The sequence below is a fragment of the Cucurbita maxima genome, unplaced genomic scaffold, assembly GCF_002738345.1.
Source record: "Cucurbita maxima cultivar Rimu unplaced genomic scaffold, Cmax_1.0 Cma_Scf00020, whole genome shotgun sequence".
Lineage (NCBI taxonomy): Eukaryota > Viridiplantae > Streptophyta > Magnoliopsida > Cucurbitales > Cucurbitaceae > Cucurbita > Cucurbita maxima.
Window position 1 is genome coordinate 3,745,205 of NW_019272036.1, and position 17,490 is coordinate 3,762,694.

Consider the following 17,490-nt stretch of genomic DNA (forward strand, 5'->3'; position numbering starts at 1 on the left):
TAACCAATGTGAGACTTCGTTTATACTTAACATTATCAACTAAATATTTGGTTGTATCTCAACTATTATTAAGTTTATGCTTATTATATGATTATAATGTGTTGTTAAATGCAATTAGCTTAGGGAAGAAGGCGTTGAGGATTTTTGGGAGAGGAGTCCCACGTCGGCTAATCAATGGGTTGATCATGGATTTATAAGAAATATATCTCCATTGGTACGAGGTTTTTTTGGGGAAACCAAAAGCAATGTCACGAGAATTTATGCTCAAAGTGGACAATATCATACCATAGTGGAGGTCCATGATTTCTAACCAAAGGGGACCAAACGGCTATTTCTTGAAGTAACCGTGGGAGATCCCACATCGGTTGAAGAGGAGGATGAACCATTTTTTATAAGAGTGTGAAAATTTCTCCGTAACAGACACGTTTTAAAAACTTTGAAGGGAAAGGAAAACCCTAAAAAAGGATAATACCTAGGAACGGTGGGCTTGGAATTTAGTCCAATAAGGAAAATGGTGAGGTTTGATTTGTGGTGCATATTGACCATGTCTGCTGTGTCTCCTTCATTTCAAGCAACAAGAGCTGCTGTCATCCTTTTATGACGGTTCCTGTCAATTCTCACATCTTCCCCAAACTGTGGGGCATCTCATACACTCCTACTTTGCCCCTTAATTGGTAAACTTTGTAAGTAGGTGCCCAACTGCAGCTTTTTCCCCGACGAACTGGTAATCCTGTGTTGTTGATTATATGGATTGAGATGGTTTTAGGATTTGAACTTCGATATTTCTCTGTGAAAACATAATCCAAGTGAGATCTGCTGCCGTTGTTGATGCCATGGCTCTATACTCTGCTTCTGGGCTTGATCTAGCCATAGTGGTTTATGTGTTGGAGTTTTTCTGTACCTTTCAATGCTCCAATCTTCCTCAAGTTTTGGTTTAAAATCCATTTGGATACTACCATATTGATGTTGGTGTTTGGTGGGATTTTGATGGCTGCCTTCAACCGCTAAAGTCGTTAACAAATATTGTTCCTTTTTAGTTTTTTCTTTCCGATTTTTCCTCAAAGTTTAAAAATCATTTTTAAAAGAGTTCATTGAGTAAAGAGACACTGGTGTAACAAAATGACTTTTCAAATACCAATGGAAGGCGGGCTATTACTTAAGAACAAGGAATAATATGATTTTATTGTGAGATCTCATTGAAGAGAAGAATGAAACATTTTTAATAAGAGTGTAGAAACTTCTCCCTTGGCTGAATTACAAATTTAGTTCCTACGAAGAAAATTAGAATTTAGTTTCGTACGCTTTGATAAAAATTCCTCCAAGACAGTCTATACTAAGAGATTCATCAGAACTATTTATGAAGTTTCATCTGGTCGATGAAATCTCAACTTCCTCTAAGAATAAATTCATAATTTAATCTAAAAACAAGCATAGACTTGCATCATCACTCACGTGAAGACTGAAAGCCTGGACTAACGAGAATAAAATAGTACAAAACCACAAGAAAATGAAGCTAAACATTATAACATCAAGAAAGACAGCCAAAGATACATTAGCCAGTATTGAAGTAAACCAGAGACTGAGAAACACAGCCCAAAGTTACATTAGCAACTATTTGAAGTAAGCCTCAAACCAAGAAACAAAGCCAAAGTTACAGCCAGAGTATTGAAGAACACCTCAAACCTTTAAAACGTCTTTGCAAGTTACAAACACAAGGTGCCTGTTCGAAATAGATGGCACGAAAAAGTAACTTCTGTGTATGGAGTAGGAAACATGACTAAGTAGTGAGGATGGGAGGGAGGTAGTCAGATTTGGTTCCGAGTATACGTGCTTTGGTGTCGGGGAAGAACTCAAATCCTGGGAGCTCTGTCACATTACCTTCACTGCTTATGCCAATGGGATAGCGGAGGAGGTGACCGGGCAAGTCCCTCTCAAGTGCTTCACTTGAATACAGATCCCAATACTTATCAGCAATTCTGTTAACCTTCGAAGCACATTCTTCGCTTTCTGGCCGAAGGAAAGATTCATCAAGCATACCAAGGTGTTCATACCATAGGGCCATTCGGAATCCGTGAACTTGACCACGTGCAGGTTCATGGGTTGACAGATGATATGGCTGATAACCGCCCATAGCTATCTCAGAGTCCCTTGCTCCATCCATGGATCTCTGGTTGATATTGGCCGATCCAACAATTATGTACTCATCATCAACTGCAGTAGACGTTGAACCCAGTCATTTCATAAAGAAAATCGCACATGTTCAAAAGAAAAAAAAGGAGAATTCGTAGGAACAAAAATAGACACAGGGCATTGCTTACCAATCATCATCTTGGTGTGAACATAAATCATGAAACGCCTGGCCTGCTGGGCTTTCATGTAATCGGAATCCTCCTCTGGTGCCTCTGGAGGTTCATATTCTCCAGACCTCTTGACTTCCCGATTGCCAAGACAGAAGAATGTCAAGTAGTTACGGGGGTCCTCCTCGATACCGTTATCTCTAAGAGCCTGAATCACGTCTTTATACATCATTTCAAATGTCCTCCTCTGCCAATCTAATATTGCCTGAACCGATCCACTTTCTGGTATTCCTTCTGGCCACATTGGGACAACTACATAGACAGTGAACCTTTCTCCTGCTGCAATCTTACTTACGATCTTAAGGGAAAGCTCTCTTGGGATACAGTGCAAGGCTCCAATATCCTCAGGCTTGATATCCTCAGGAGACCATCCAAAACAACTTCCAAGGAAATATTGGTTTTCAATATAAATAAAATTCTTAGCCCGCCGAATAGCATTAATGTAAGCGTCTTGAATACTTCGATCAATAATGTTATCTTTCCCGCTAACTAGCCCAGCTCTAGCAGCATCTTCGGGGGTCTCAGGAAAGCCAAAGGCTGCCCCACCATCTATAGATCTAAACAATTGAACATTCCAGGTTTCATGGTCATCTGGGTACATAACAGGAGATGGAGGAATAATTATTTCATCAAGCTCCCGAAGCTGCACAAGGACATCCTTCCCACCTTGTTTCTTCCACCTTTGCTCAAAATTGAACAAGACATCCCAGGCAATGGGCCCTTCAAGTCGGGAATGGATGTCGTGCCAAGGTTCCCTTGGTCCACCTTTTGTTATTAATGCACCAGGAAAGTTGGGTTGATGGAAATCATCGTGATGTGCAGTATCCAATGTCCTGAAGAGGGAATGAAAGGGTGTGTCATACCTGCCATCACAAAGATCAAGGCCACCAACGAAACTCACAATTCTCCTCTTATCCGAATCTCCACTTGGCATTGGGCTATCCACAACAACAATCTTCTGATGGTGAGTGAACATTGTAGAGATTTGTAGGTCTTGAACAATGCTTCCACCATCGTCAGGATTACGAGGGCACAAGATACAGTGGACATCAGTATCTCGAAAGAACTGTTCAGTTTCTTCATCATGAGTAGCCATCAGACCATCCTTCTTTAGTAAACCGACTGATGTTCTGTCATCCCAGACAAGCATAAGAACTCTGACGCCTTCACTTGCTTTCTTCTTAAGCAGCTCACCAAGCATGGTGTCTCCTCCGGGCTTTGGCCTCCTTGAGTCTCTTATCAAGGCGATTTCTGTATAAACAGACCATCCTGTGATGTAGATCATGTGTTTTGCATTTTGTATAGCGTCGAAAATATCTTCCCAACATCTGGCCGGAGCATAATTCTTTCCTCCAGCAAGAGGTATTTTAGGAACAAAATTATCAGGGATATGAGCATCTTGATACAAAGAGACTTTACAACCTTGTCTCTGTGGGTAATATGTGTAGGGGACTCCAGGAAATTTGTGGCTTCTTATACCACGACCCCAATTGCGATCTTTAGTAACTCTGAAGTATTGAAGCTTGACACGGATCTTAGAATCTCCTTCAATTGGATTTTTTTCTTCATCTAAGAGTGGAACCCACCTGTCAACTTCCTCCCCATCAATGATGTCTTCCACCGGTACATATGCACGTCCAATCAAACTTGCACCAATAGGGTTATCATCCTTCACGGTGAAGATAACATTTGATGCCCTATGGGCACAGTAGACGTGAAAAGATTCATACCATCTAGGGTTATGGGGTTCATTTTCCAATTTTCGTGTCCTCCCGACTCTAGCCTTTTCTAAATCTATAGTTGCATATAGTCTGGTAACTCCTTTGCCAATTCCAACCACCTCCTCAAGGTTTTGCATTAACTGCAATAAATGTTTCTCCATTAATCCAATTGAATGAAAGAAAAGCAAGAAGATAGGTTTGTGTTTAACACACATAAATGTTGACTTGTCTCCAGTAAGCTCATGCTGTTGGAAAGAAGTTTGGTTCACGCCTGAAGAAGGCATTACATTTGCCCCTCTGAAAAATATTTACATGTACGATCGTACATAGTATTTTAAGAGAATGGTTTACATGTACAACGTAACAATCTCTTTGCATGTGCCAGCAGAAGAATATTAAAAAGAACATTTACAAGCTGAAAATACAGATCTACCATTGTACAAAAATTGTGTATTATTTGGAGGGAAAAAAAATCATAATAGCAACATTTCAAAATTCACTTGGTTCTGTGATCAAGCATCAGCATGGAGCAGAAACCTTTTAACTTTGGCAAGAAAATCCTATTTGGTAAACCAAGACGCTGTGGCTTGAAGGGAATTATGCAGAAGAGCTCCAAGCAGTGGCAAGAGAACAATGAAACAAGCAGACCCAGGGCTAATTTAGTTTCATTCAGAAAATTCAGTAACTTTTCACTGAAGAGAAATATGGATTACGCATTGAATATTCAAACATTTGATGACGGAGAAACTTATGTATAACTGAACATCTCAAATAATTGAAGAATATTCTTCTGAATCTAACCTATTTTAGTTGAACGCAGGGGGCTTTTACCAATATTTCAAGCGATTCTAATTGTCCAATTTTCTCCAAAATCAGTTCCAGCCACAGATCAGAAAACTTCATCGAAATCACATTCAAACACAAGCACTTTATCCAGAGGAAAAAGTCAACCATAAACTCACAGTCAAATTACACACTTGAGAATTAGGAGAAGAAAAATCAAAATTACAAACCGGCAACGCAATAGAATCAGAAATCGACCAAAATGCAAAAGAATTTTCCATCGACATGTAGAGATGTACCTTGCTGAAGACGTTGGATCCACCACCAGTATGCAACCTGTCGACTTCATAGATTGTGGCGTGAAGCGTACCGTGAAGCGAAGGACCTTCCATTCTCACCTACACCACCAAAAACAAGTTTAATCGACTCAAGAATCGACCGATTTTGCAGGGAACATAATCAAACAAACTTAGATCATATAAATAATATAAATCAGATACAATAAACGGATCAGATCACACACACACACACACACTAAGAGAACCTCCAACAACGCGATTCCCTCACAAACGATGCTGATGGAAGAAACAAGAGGAGTAAGAAAACGAACTTGGATTTGCAGAGAGACGCAGTGAACTCGAATCTGTGGAGGAGAAGAAGGAAGAAAGGAAATGAAGGTCAGACCAGATCAGAATAGATCAGATCTGATCAGTTGGGAAAGGAAATAAATATAAAGAATTGAATTGAAAAGAAATTATTGGAACGTGTGAATGAGAGAAAGTCAAGCGACATGAACGATCCGCTAAAGCAGCTCGAGTAAAGCTCCTCAAACTCCCCCACGAGGAGACGGTGAACGCGGGATCGGCAAAGCCGTGTGGATTTCATTTTTTTAAATATCTTTTAAAAAGAAAAACAAAAATAACTTTTTCATTTCTTTTATTTTATTTTATTTAATTTTAATTTAATTTCTATATATGATCGTGAAATTCATTTTTAATTCCTCTAAGAAATAACCAATTGACTTTAGGGAAATTCAAATATTTAGAAATTAAGAGACAAATAAAAATTAAGTTTTAATTGTAGGGATAAAAATGTCTTTTTGGCCCTTTTTTTTATTTCTTGAGAATTTAGAGAGAAGGCATTAGAAAAATTAAAATAAAATAAATGTGGGAAACAAATGATTAATTTATCTGTTTGCAACCGTGTCGGTACGCGTAAGCCACTCATATAAATGGAATTTTTTTTTCAATTTTTGTCTTATTTATTGGGATATTTATTGCATTCCAAACCGATATTTCTAGACTATTTCATATTCATATAAAGGGTAAAAAAGTTATTATCATGTATTTTCAAATATAGAATAATTAAATTATTAATAAAGTACAAATTAAAATTCAATTTGTATTTAAATATAATTTCAAATTTATAAAATAATTTATCGTGTTTCATTTGTTCCTTCTCTCGTCATCTTGATTTCATATTTTATGTATTAAAAAAATTGCTAAAATTAATTTAATTGAAATTTTATTTTAAGACCCTTCTCGTTTTTATCAAATATTTTAGATTATTTTCATTAATTAAAATTTTAACATAAGCATAAATATTATCATAAATAAATAGATAGTGGCTTAAAAAAGTCACTTATTATCTTTAGACATTGTAAAAAAATTATTTTAGTGCATAAACCATTTTGTAGATTAATTTTTTTTTTTTTTTTTTTGAGTAAAATGGAATTAACCCTTTTTATATGAGATTGTATAAATATATATATATATATATATATATATATATAGGATTATAGGATTTATATTTTGAAACTAAATTATATTATTTTTTAAAATTTTAAAATATCAGCTTTCATTTCTAAAATTTTAAAAAATAATAATTCCGTCTCTTGCTTTTTAAAATGCCTTTTTTAACTTTTAATTTTTTTAAGAAAATCACATTCAATAAATAATTAGATACAATAATAATAATCTAAGATATTATGAAATTGATTTATTATTAAGGCAAAAAAATTATAAAGAAATTGTGAAAATAAAAGGAAGGAAATAATTAAATATATGGTATTTATCATTCCCCCTTGTGGGCAATTCAGTAATTTTCCACTTCCTGGAAAAGGTACCTAACTTAACGAACCATCCTAGCAAGAAGCGTTCCTAGCCATTCTTTGGCTATTTCTCCTTTCTTTCTCTCACTCTAACAACTGGTGCACAATAGCATCCGTCGTCACCGACGCTATTGTGCACTCTTCCCCTCCGCCGCGCAATGGGGAAGAGGTCGCCGCCGGGCGACATCGAGTCCATGTCCTATGATGTCCGAAAGCCCCTCTCAATGCCGCCACCGCCAAGCTATTACCCTCCGCCTCCCAAGCCCTGGTTCCCATGGCTTGTCCCCCTCACTTTCCTGGCCAATATTGCCATGTTTGTTTTCACATTATATGAAAATAATTGCCCCGCGGCCATTGGCGGCAACCGCTGCCTCTTTTACCCTGAGCTCGGCCGGTTCTCCTTCCAGCCATTTCAGGAGAACCCCCTCCTCGGCCCTTCCATCAGCACGTAAGAATCTATTGATTCGGGTGTTCGTCTAATCGAAAAATTAGCATATGGGTTTGGTAAATATGGATGAAATTGGACGACCCATCAAGAGAACATGATTTTTGGGGGGAAATTCTGGTTTTAGCAGAAGGGGAAGAACAGAGGAACAGAAGAACAGGGGAGTTTTGTTTGATTTTCTTTTGTTCTTTGTATTTTGCAGTTTGAAACGATATGGGGCATTGGATAAAGAAGCAGTAGTGGAACATGGCGAAGGGTGGCGCTTGGTTTCGTGTATGTGGCTTCATGCTGGAGTTATTCATTTACTTGCAAATATGCTCAGCCTTCTCTTCATAGGAATTCGGCTCGAACAAGAATTTGGATTTTGTAAGCACTTTCAACACTGTAAACTGCTTTGTTTTTTTTTTTTATGTGTTGATTCATAGTTTCACGTTGCACACTCTACAAACATATGTAGTTCAAACACTAAGAACTAAGAACAAGAGGGAGGGAGAGATTTTGCCTGTGTTTTTAGCAAGAGTTAAGTTACTTTGATTGTTTATTACAAGAATTTTGAAAAGTGATTTTATATTAAGTTTGCCCAAGTCAGATATGGTTCGTTTTGGCTCGTTACGTATCACCGTTAGCATCACAGTTTTAAAACATTTTTGTTAGAGAGAGGTTTTCACACCCTTATAAAGAATGTGGAGACCTCTCCAATTGATAATCCAGGGGTGGATTGTAAAATCTCACATCGGTTGGAGAGGGGACTAAGCATTTCTTACAAGGGTGTGGAAACCTCTCCCTAACAAACACATTTTAAAACTGTGAAGCTGACGGCGATATATAACGAACCGAAATGGACAATATATACTAGCAGTAGACTTGGGACATTACAAATGATATTAGAGTCAAACACCAGGCGGTGTGCCAGTGAGGACGTTGGGCCCCCAAAGGGGGTGGTTTGTGAGATCAAGTGTGGAAACTTTTCTCTAGTAAACATGTTCTAAAACCGTGAGGTTGGCGGCAATATATAATGGGCTAAAGCGGATAATATCTATTAGCAGTGAGTTTGGAGTGTTACAATCAAATATTTGTTAAGTCGAGAGTAAATATACATAAACTCATCGACATTAAATTTCTTTTTTTGTATAAAAATAATACATACGTTTTTCTTAAAAACTAATGTGTTGTCAGTTATGGTGGTGTACGTGTCATATTCATGTCTCGTATCGATATCCGTGCTTGTTAGAAAATAATGTTTGGTTCTTGTTTTTGGTTTTGGCAGTGAAAATAGGATGTTTGTATGTGCTTTCTGGATTTGGTGGGAGCTTACTTTCATCTCTGAGTATCAATCCATCTGAAAATCCAATCATATCAGTTGGTGCTTCTGGTGCACTTTTTGGGCTTTTGGGCGCTATGCTTTCTGAGCTCATCACAAATTGGACAATATATTCAAATAAGGTAACAAAAAAGAAACAAATAATCCTTTTTCCATTCCATCTTTCCATACTATACATTGGGACCTTATGGCTTGTTTGTCATTCATACTCAGTGTGCAGCCTTCATATCTTTGATTCTGATCATTGCCTTAAACCTGGCAGTCGGATTCATACCTCACATCGACAATTCAGCACACATTGGAGGCTTCGTTTCGGGCTTTCTCCTCGGCTTCATCCTCCTTATCCAACCGCAGTTCGGATACGTTAACCATAAGTACATCCCTGCAGGGGCTGATGTGAAACGTAAATCCAAGCACAAATGTTATCAGTACTTTTTGTTGATCGTAGCTCTAATCCTCTTGATTTTTGGGTAAGCAAAACCGAAGCGACCGATATACTTTCCGTCTAGCTCGAGTTTTATCTTGTAACTTTTTTTGCCATTTTTGTAGATATGTATCTGGTTTAACAAGGCTTTACAAAACTGGTCCACAAGTATTGGAAAGCAACACTTTCTGAAGTGGCTGTTCGTGGGAAGCAAAAGTACTTTGATTTGGTGATCGTTTGGATGAGGAAAGCTTATATGATTTTCCTTTGAAAGTGTAATTTAAACGATAAAATCATAATGTGAAGTTTAACTTGTATGTAGAAAATACCCACTTCTCCTTTTGTTTTATAGATCTCTGTTCAGCAATAAAAGCGTTACAAGGCAAAACAAACAATTACAAAGCGATTGTGACAAACGGTGACCGCTTTCAAAGGATGGATCTTCATTTTTAAGCAATCAGAAGGCATACAAAGCCTTATGATCTATGGTTTCCAAGATTAAAGCAACCAATTGAATGACATCACAGAGAAAAAGAATAAGAACGAAGGAGCATATTCCTGTTCAATGGCTGTAATCAAAACGATCCTTGTCTATTCTATCAAAAGATGGGTTACAATTTTAACTGGAACAGCATGTACTCAACATGGAAAACTTCGTTCAGATAAACACGAGGAAAAATGATACCAAAATGAAAAACCCGAGTTTCTCGAGCTCAAAGTTTGAACTCACAAAAGCAGTCGGACAATGCAGATCCCCTGCCCATGACGAAATCATCTCTATGAGCCTTCCACAATGCTTGATTCAGCTCCTTTCCTTTCAGACCATTGTAAGTGAACTCTGCAAAAGCTCGCCGACTTAAAAACAATGTCCTCTGCTTTCCATTGAATGCGCGCATTGCTGCGACCATCTTATCCATATTTCCAAAGAATGTTGCTACATAAGAATCACTGTTAATAGACACATAATAATCCAGTGCAGCTTTTGTGTTACCATGCATGTTTAAGAAATCGTCACTACTGAGGAAACTAGACTTGGTTACTACGTTGGTGTACACTGATGTAAAGCCTTCCATTTCCATCAAACCATCACCAGCAGCCAAGTAAATATTTGTATTAGTTGGAATGTGGAGTGCTTGAAATATGAGGGCTGTCTCACGAGGGGTGAGAGGACATTTCCCTCGCTTTCTCCATATTTTGGCTAACTCTCCGGTCCATGGTTTCCTATCTACCCGAGCAGCCTCAATTGCTTCTAGAGAAGCAGTAGAAAGTCCTTGATATTCACATTGGCTGTAAGCCACCATATCTGGCTCGAAACGAAGATGAAGAGAGAGAAAGGGCTTTGGTAGCACTTCCAAAAGTTTCTTGGCTTTCTCCTCCACGGGTTTAGCAAGACGCAAAGCATTGTAACAAGCTTGACATAGGGCAGCTTTTGCATACTGAGGATACCTGTAAAAGAATTTTGGGAGGAAAATTTTTAAGAGCATTGCCACTGACTAAGCGCATCACTGAAATTAGAGAACTACAGCAAAGACAAAGAAGATAGCAAAAAAGAACTCCTGTACAACATTGCACACACAATTGAAAGTGAAATGAGGTAGCTGTCAATGCTTTGGATGCCGATCGAGGCGTTGTTCTATCATGGTACTGACCTAAACCAAACCAAAAGGTCGAATAATAAAGAATACTACAACTCTGAAGTACCTATCCCTTCTCTGGCTCATTGCTGGAGTTATTGAAATATAATGATGTTCCAGCAGGGATGGTAGGACACTTTCAATATAATCGAACTGTCCTTTGCGTTTGCTACAATCCACATGATGAGGCTCTTTGGACGCGAACTCTAGTGGCAACTCTTTAACAACTTTTACATAACCATTCATCTGACTAATAAAATAGTCAACATCAAATACATCTGCAAAACCACTGAAAAAAAAACAGCAAGGTTAAACCACATGCAAGCAGCTTATAACATTTTCTTTAGTGAGTGGAAAATGTATTGGAGTACTTTAGACACCCAAAAGTCAGTAAATGAACATGTTATAGATAACATCATAAGGAAAAACCCAAGTTAAATAGAATTACCATGGATTTGCAAATAAAAAGTTACAGGTAGGTCTATGCACGAAATAGAACGTGGAAGGCAAGTGAAAAGAAATTGCCATTAATTACCTCGATTCATTCCAATATGCAGCCACTTCAAACTTTGGCAGAACCAGGGTAGCATTCAACAGCCGTGCTACACCAACTCCATCACACAACTGGACACATGATAAAGAGCGTCAGCTTTTAGCTAGAAAGCTTTAACCATGTAATGAACAAAGTTCAATTACAAATATAGAAAAACCAATGAATATTACATCTCTTCTCATCTGATTGAGCCCACCATAGCAATCCACGCGTATATATCCATTGCTATCAGCAGGCAGAGCTGCAGCATTTCAACAAAAAACCAATCCAAATGTCTGCAATGAAAGCCAATTAAAACTGACTCAGACTATCAAAACCTATCAGAATCCCCCCAACCCTTGTTACAATCTAACCATTTTTCCTAGTACAACATAAAGTCCATATAATCTTTTATATCTTATTACATGCATATTGTCTGCTGTGAATTCCTACTCAAGAATATCCCAGTGCCCAAATCATCATAATTCATCCAAAGGTAGTGGCTTACAAATTAAGTAACCTTGCTATTCCATTATGGAAAAAAAGTTGAAAAGACAGAAGAACATGAGAGTAAACGAGAAGTTGTCGCCAGAAATCAAATCAGTTTACCAGGTAGGTGACCTTGAAGCCACCACTTGCAAGGCCTCCACTCTGCTACCCTTCGAAGACTCCATATGTCCGTGTAGCCTCTGCAATTAAAATTGGATCAATTTAATCTTCTGTAGTTTAGAAGAACTATGTCAAGTCTTTCAGCTGGAACTGCTATAATTACGCTCTAGATTTCACAAAAAGAACTAAAAAAAGGCCACCATTGAGGAGGGATGACAGGTAGTGGGGACGACACGCGACAGGGCCTCTATCCTATTACTAGATCTGAGACGAAGAAAACCTTATTTTAACTTCATCTCGTGAAATTCCACTCAAGATCCAATTTCTTTATGATTCCTCCAACTCTCAATGCAACCACACAGTACAAAGCAAACAACATAAAGTAATTAAGAAAGAAAGACAACTACATATTCTCAGATGATGCAAGTTCAAGCAAGATTTCCGCCATTTCTTCGGGATAAAAACGCCAAAATCGAGCCATTTTTTCATTTTAATTTCAGGTTTCAAACTCATGATCATCCAATGATATACTCGAAGTCAGAACATAAACATAATGAGAAAGGGAAAGTAAAGCGCACCGTTGATGAGTAGACGAGACTGAAGCGCCAGGGAAAAGCGAAGAGGACGGCGACAAGAGAAGCACCGCCAAGGTCAAACAAAGACCGACAACAAGAACGCTAAAGAATGGCTTCACTGAGACAATAAACATTTCAGATCCAGCAAAGCCTTCTTTCCTCCACCGTCCACAAGAACGGATCTATGTTCTTATTCGAAAAGAAAATTGATCGGAACTCAAAACGGTCCATATAAACCGGAAGATTTCTTTTCCCACAACTTTATTATTTTTACTTTTTTTTTTTTTTTCCTTTTTACAAAATTATTTATTTGCTCTTATTCATTTTTTAAATATCTATTCTCTTTCAATTTTAAACATTTTTTTTTATTTCTTTTCAAACTTTAGAATGGCCAATAAAATTGAAATTAAAATATATATATATATATATAAAGAATTGGGTGTGGTGTGGGTATGTCAAACAATTGAATTTTCATAATTTCCTAAAATTTTGTTTTTTTTATATAAATAACAAAGTTTCTATTCATCTTTTACCCTTTTAATTCGACTGCTGGAGGTAAGATCCCACATCGATTGGGTCGGTTGGAGAGGAAAATAAAATACTCTTTAAAGAAGGTAGAAATCTCTCCTTAGAAGACGCATTTTAAAACCTTAATGAGAAATTCGGAAGAGAAGCCCAAAGAGGAGAAATTCATAAGGGAAAATCCAGAGAGATCAATATCTACTATCGGTGTAGTTAGGTTATTACGACAGTCATGGGAAGGGGGCTAAATTTCTTCCATTTTCTTAGCAGAACAAGAAATAAGAACACGAAAATAACTTACATTCAGAACCACCCACCACCTGGGCAACGTGATTTCCTGCAACAAACTGTACCAAAAGAGAGAAGAAGAAGAAGAAGAAGAAGAAGAAGTACAGCATACAATTCTCCTCCTCCTATAGCATTCATTCAATTTGTCTATATTCTCAAGCATGTAATGTAAGGTAAAATAAAAACAACAGAGGGTTAATGGCTAGAGTGGCTCTTTGATTTCTGCAGAACTTCCTTCAAAACTACAGCTATTCTTTGGGCCATGTGCTGTTCCAGAAACATTTGCCTCACCCTCTCGTATCCTTTCTTTCCGATCGTCAGCCTTCTCTCGACGTGTGTCGCTAACTTCACGATGCTCTTTGCCAGAGGGGTCACGCCTTCTTTCCCTGCAGGATGTAGCAAACCCGTCGTTCCGTTCACTACAATCTCCATTGTTCCTCCTGCAGCCGTTCCCTATATATATTGGGAAAATAGATGGAATTCAACAGATAATAAGATCAAATGCACAGAGCAGTAAGATTTTTAGAAGTTTTCTTTGAAGGAGGTGGAATTGGAAAAATGTACTGCAAGGTACACAACTTACCAGCACGGGCAACTGAAATGCCATTGCTTCAATCGTTATCCTTCCAAAGCATTCTCCCCTCCCCTACACATTACATTTACAGTAAATTGGAGCTTTTGGAGGCCAAGAAAGATTGATCTAATAGGTTTCGTTCTTGGAAATAAACAGGGAAAAGTGGATATATATGGTTCCAGTACACACAATATAAATCAAGACCATGACATTATACTCTATGACCAAAAGTTTAATCAAATTACAACATATTTTACTACCTCCCATTACAGTCTAGTTCTAAATGCTGGTTTCATTGATAGCCAAAGGTTTAGTAAGGTAGAAATAGGAAGTCACTTAACATTGAATTGAAATGTTTCTTTTAAAAACTGACGTTTGGTGCAAGATAGAGAAGAGAACAAATGAAATAAGTTACGTTAGCATAAGAAAAGTACTACATTACTATAATTTACCATCTAAAAATGGAAAGACGAGCAATGAAACTAGCGGTTAACATACACAAATAATCTCACATAGTTTCTCGCACGAGTTCGTATATATGTTAAACAGTTATAGTAGTACCTGGGAGTTTTGAACAAGAACATCAATAGAAGCTAGATAAGGAGCCACAGACAGGGTTTTGTTGACGAAGTGAACACGATCCTGAATTTTATTCTGAACAACAAAGTTGCGTAGTTCTGTTTCAAACTTTGTGTGAGCACTCATGTCACTGCCAACTACCACTGCATGTATCCTTGGTACCCGCAGCTTTTTATCTCGGATCATTCGCAAGCTTTGATGAAAGGCTCGGAGAAACAAATCCTGACCTTTTCCCCGTGAAACACCTAGAATCACATCGATTATGTGTTGCAACACACTTCATATTAATACACTTCTTTGAGGATTAAGTCGAAGGAGATCCAAATTAGTTCATATTATATAAAACTGCATCTTCAAAGAGGCTTTATTCTATTTCATTGTTGCAGCTGGAGGAAATAAGTTTCCCAGGACTTGACAAATTAAACAACAGAGAGCCTCTCATATACAGGAAGAGAGTCATATTATTCTTGAGGAAAAAGTTTGTTGTTAATTGAGAGAAATTCTATATTCTAAAAAACGGTGACTGACCCTTCAATTTTCTTTTTCAATAGCTAACAAAAGTTTGAATAGGAACAGAAAATGTCAAATATGCCTTGTCACACAAACAAATAAAAAAATAGACAAACCAACCTAGTAATAGATAAATGAAGAAGCTAATGTTGCAGAAGCATATCATCAGAAAAATGAGCTTACTATTTATAATTGCAAACAATATATCTTCATTCCGAACTCCAAGTGACTCACGAATATGCTCTCGAAGAACCCTCTTGGCCACATTATTTTCAGCCACTTCCATAAGATCTTTACTATTTCCAAGATGCACGACATAAGTTTCAGGCATTTTAATTCTGGAAAAAATGAAGATAAGACTTTTTAGATTATGACCAAAGGGTTTAGGAGAGCATACAAACTGCAGTTGCAAAACAATCAAAATACTTCAAGTACACACGTAGCATGAAGAAAACAGAACATTTGAGATCTGAATTATGACTTGCACTATATTTTTAAGTAAAAACATACGCCTCTATATCTCATATCTTCAAGGGAGTTAATTCAGATATGAAAACATGTAGGTTCACAAGAGTTGGCTATCAAACCCCCATCGTTAAAATTTTCCTCACAGATGGGGTAACTTTCAAAAGCCCAGGGAAAAATGGTGGACCAGTAGTCCTTGATAATACAAATGATAGAAATAAGTACCTAGAGGAACATTTTACACTTCAAGATCAAACAAAAAGATTTCCATAGAACATTCATGTTTTAGAAATAAATCAAGATGTGGAATGGATAAAAAAGAAACAGAAATGAGAGTGACCTAGCTAGCTTACAATTATACTAGTGAAAGCATCGACTATTAACGATGAAAATTCTCGTATCTTTATTGAGATCATACCCTAATCGTTCCCGTGTTCTGTTTTGCCAGTATTCTGCAGTTGTATGTGAATCAATCATGGCACCCGCAACAAAAGGGAGGTGCTTCACATACTCAACTTTGAAATAGTTCCCTCGCATCTCGTGAATCCACCACAGAACCTTGGGAAGAACACGGGGAACATTCTCCTTGAGAACAGCATCCAACCATTTTCCAGCAACAGCGGTGTTCAGAACAACCAAATGAGCTTTTAGAGCAGTGTCAATAGCTTCTTGTCCCTTAGCGGATAATACCTTAACGACAAAAATCTCATCCTCAGTCATCAAAAAACAAGTGAGCATTCTTTTAAAGAAGAAAAGACATAATACACTATCAACTATAGAACACGTACAATTTGCTAGTATTCCAGTAATTTCGATGAATTAGCTAACATAATCAATACCAGGATCATTGATTGTGAAATAAACAATAACATGTTAAAGGGAAAAGCAACTAATTATGGAAGCCAAAGTTAAATCCTCGATTTCTATAGCATTTCTCAACATAACCAACGATTGTTAGTTTAACAATGTTGCAAGAAATTTATGATCAAGTGCAGAAAAATTGAAAAAATGAATATAACCTGCACTCCTCTATCTAACATCTTGCGCTCCAAACTGTATACTACTTCATCAGGCTCCGAGGTCATTTGATTAGTGATCCAAACAACTTGAGTACCGACACCTCTCAACAAAAATGCAAGCTCCATGAGTAGAAGAGGCCCACCTGTACCCAAACTAAAAGCTCTTAGTCAAATTTCCATAAAATTTCCTTCCAACTGCAATAGCTGGGGAAGTTCCAAAGAAAACACAATTCCAATAATACCAGAAAGAGATAGTTCATGGGAGACCAAGAGGACGAGCTTCGACTTCATGAAATCAAGAGGATTCGGAGCTTTTCTCTCGATTTGAGAGGACCGAATCTGAGAATCGATACCCTTTTCTTCCACAAAACCTCTATTCCCATCACCGCTACACGAATCAAACGTAGTCCGCATAAAAAAAACCGTTGCCGTGGAAATGGAAACCAGTGCCAAGATCATCAACGGCCATCTCTTCTTCGTCATTGTAACAGTTAAGAACGGACGTTTCATCATCCGTATCGCACGAGATTGATCAAGACGGCGTGAATTCGATTCAACTCGCATAAGCTAATCGCAATTCAGCGAAAACTCTCGATTCACAAAACAAATTAGCACAAAGAAGTGGAAAAATGGAATGAACAATCGAAAATATTGCAGGAGGGGAAAGAACCCCATAAATTCAACCAAGTAAAACAACAACCTGGCGAATTGCAAATGACCAATCGAACTAAATTTCAGAGGTGGAAGGAAGATACCTCATTCCTCCATTTCACCACAAAAGTACAGTAACGTGAAATCAGTGACGAAGAAGAAGAAGAAGAAGAAGAAGAAGGGAGAAAACTCCAAAGAAAAAACGGCTCCGCCACTGCATGTGCAGACCAGTTTAACTTCAAGTTCAGTGATTGATTTGGAAGAACGACACCCCAGACAGATCCAGGGCAATCCAAGCGAAAAATAGTGAAAGAGGGCCAAAACTCAAATAATAATAATAATAATAATAATAATAATAATAATTATTATTA

The 17,490-nt window shown here is 37.6% G+C and overlaps 4 protein-coding genes across 8 annotated transcripts; 1 reads left to right on the plus strand and 3 right to left on the minus strand.

Moving 5' to 3' along the window:
- Window positions 1-1,504: 1,504 nt before the first annotated feature.
- LOC111494587 (phospholipase D alpha 1) lies at window positions 1,505-5,724 on the minus strand. 2 transcript variants are annotated; one of them, XM_023144551.1, is made up of 4 exons: window positions 5,472-5,724; window positions 5,161-5,259; window positions 2,319-4,218; window positions 1,505-2,211 (listed from the first exon to the last, which is right to left on the minus strand). In XM_023144551.1, the coding sequence occupies exons 2-4, from the start codon at window positions 5,251-5,253 to the stop codon at window positions 1,778-1,780; spliced, it is 2,427 nt and encodes an 808-aa protein (XP_023000319.1). In that variant the 5' UTR covers window positions 5,254-5,259; window positions 5,472-5,724; the 3' UTR covers window positions 1,505-1,777. The 2 variants fall into 2 exon arrangements, with proteins under 2 accessions (XP_023000319.1, XP_023000320.1); XM_023144552.1 differs by having other exon boundaries at window positions 5,406-5,724.
- A 1,316-nt stretch (window positions 5,725-7,040) lies between these two features.
- Window positions 7,041-9,472, plus strand: LOC111494629 (RHOMBOID-like protein 5). 2 transcript variants are annotated; one of them, XM_023144605.1, is made up of 5 exons: window positions 7,041-7,419; window positions 7,619-7,782; window positions 8,684-8,859; window positions 8,951-9,207; window positions 9,287-9,472. In XM_023144605.1, the coding sequence occupies exons 1-5, from the start codon at window positions 7,130-7,132 to the stop codon at window positions 9,351-9,353; spliced, it is 954 nt and encodes a 317-aa protein (XP_023000373.1). In that variant the 5' UTR covers window positions 7,041-7,129; the 3' UTR covers window positions 9,354-9,472. The 2 variants fall into 2 exon arrangements, with proteins under 2 accessions (XP_023000373.1, XP_023000374.1); XM_023144606.1 differs by lacking the exon at window positions 9,287-9,472 and having other exon boundaries at window positions 9,000-9,207.
- Window positions 9,473-9,689: 217 nt separating this feature from the next.
- On the minus strand, window positions 9,690-12,719 carry LOC111494614 (O-fucosyltransferase 13). Of its 2 annotated transcripts, none has more exons than XM_023144589.1 (6): window positions 12,515-12,719; window positions 11,937-12,016; window positions 11,519-11,589; window positions 11,331-11,419; window positions 10,863-11,084; window positions 9,690-10,607 (listed from the first exon to the last, which is right to left on the minus strand). In XM_023144589.1, exons 1-6 carry the CDS (start codon window positions 12,643-12,645, stop codon window positions 9,875-9,877), a joined length of 1,326 nt encoding a protein of 441 aa, XP_023000357.1. In that variant the 5' UTR covers window positions 12,646-12,719; the 3' UTR covers window positions 9,690-9,874. The 2 variants fall into 2 exon arrangements, with proteins under 2 accessions (XP_023000357.1, XP_023000358.1); XM_023144590.1 differs by having other exon boundaries at window positions 11,519-11,623; window positions 12,515-12,702.
- A 554-nt stretch (window positions 12,720-13,273) lies between these two features.
- On the minus strand, window positions 13,274-17,454 carry LOC111494611 (lipopolysaccharide core biosynthesis mannosyltransferase LpsB-like). 2 transcript variants are annotated; one of them, XM_023144585.1, is made up of 7 exons: window positions 16,711-17,454; window positions 16,469-16,611; window positions 15,868-16,139; window positions 15,168-15,322; window positions 14,457-14,719; window positions 13,905-13,967; window positions 13,274-13,774 (listed from the first exon to the last, which is right to left on the minus strand). In XM_023144585.1, the coding sequence occupies exons 1-7, from the start codon at window positions 17,030-17,032 to the stop codon at window positions 13,517-13,519; spliced, it is 1,476 nt and encodes a 491-aa protein (XP_023000353.1). In that variant the 5' UTR covers window positions 17,033-17,454; the 3' UTR covers window positions 13,274-13,516. The 2 variants fall into 2 exon arrangements, with proteins under 2 accessions (XP_023000353.1, XP_023000354.1); XM_023144586.1 differs by having other exon boundaries at window positions 16,469-16,622; window positions 16,711-16,850.
- Between the last annotated feature and the right edge of the window lie 36 nt (window positions 17,455-17,490).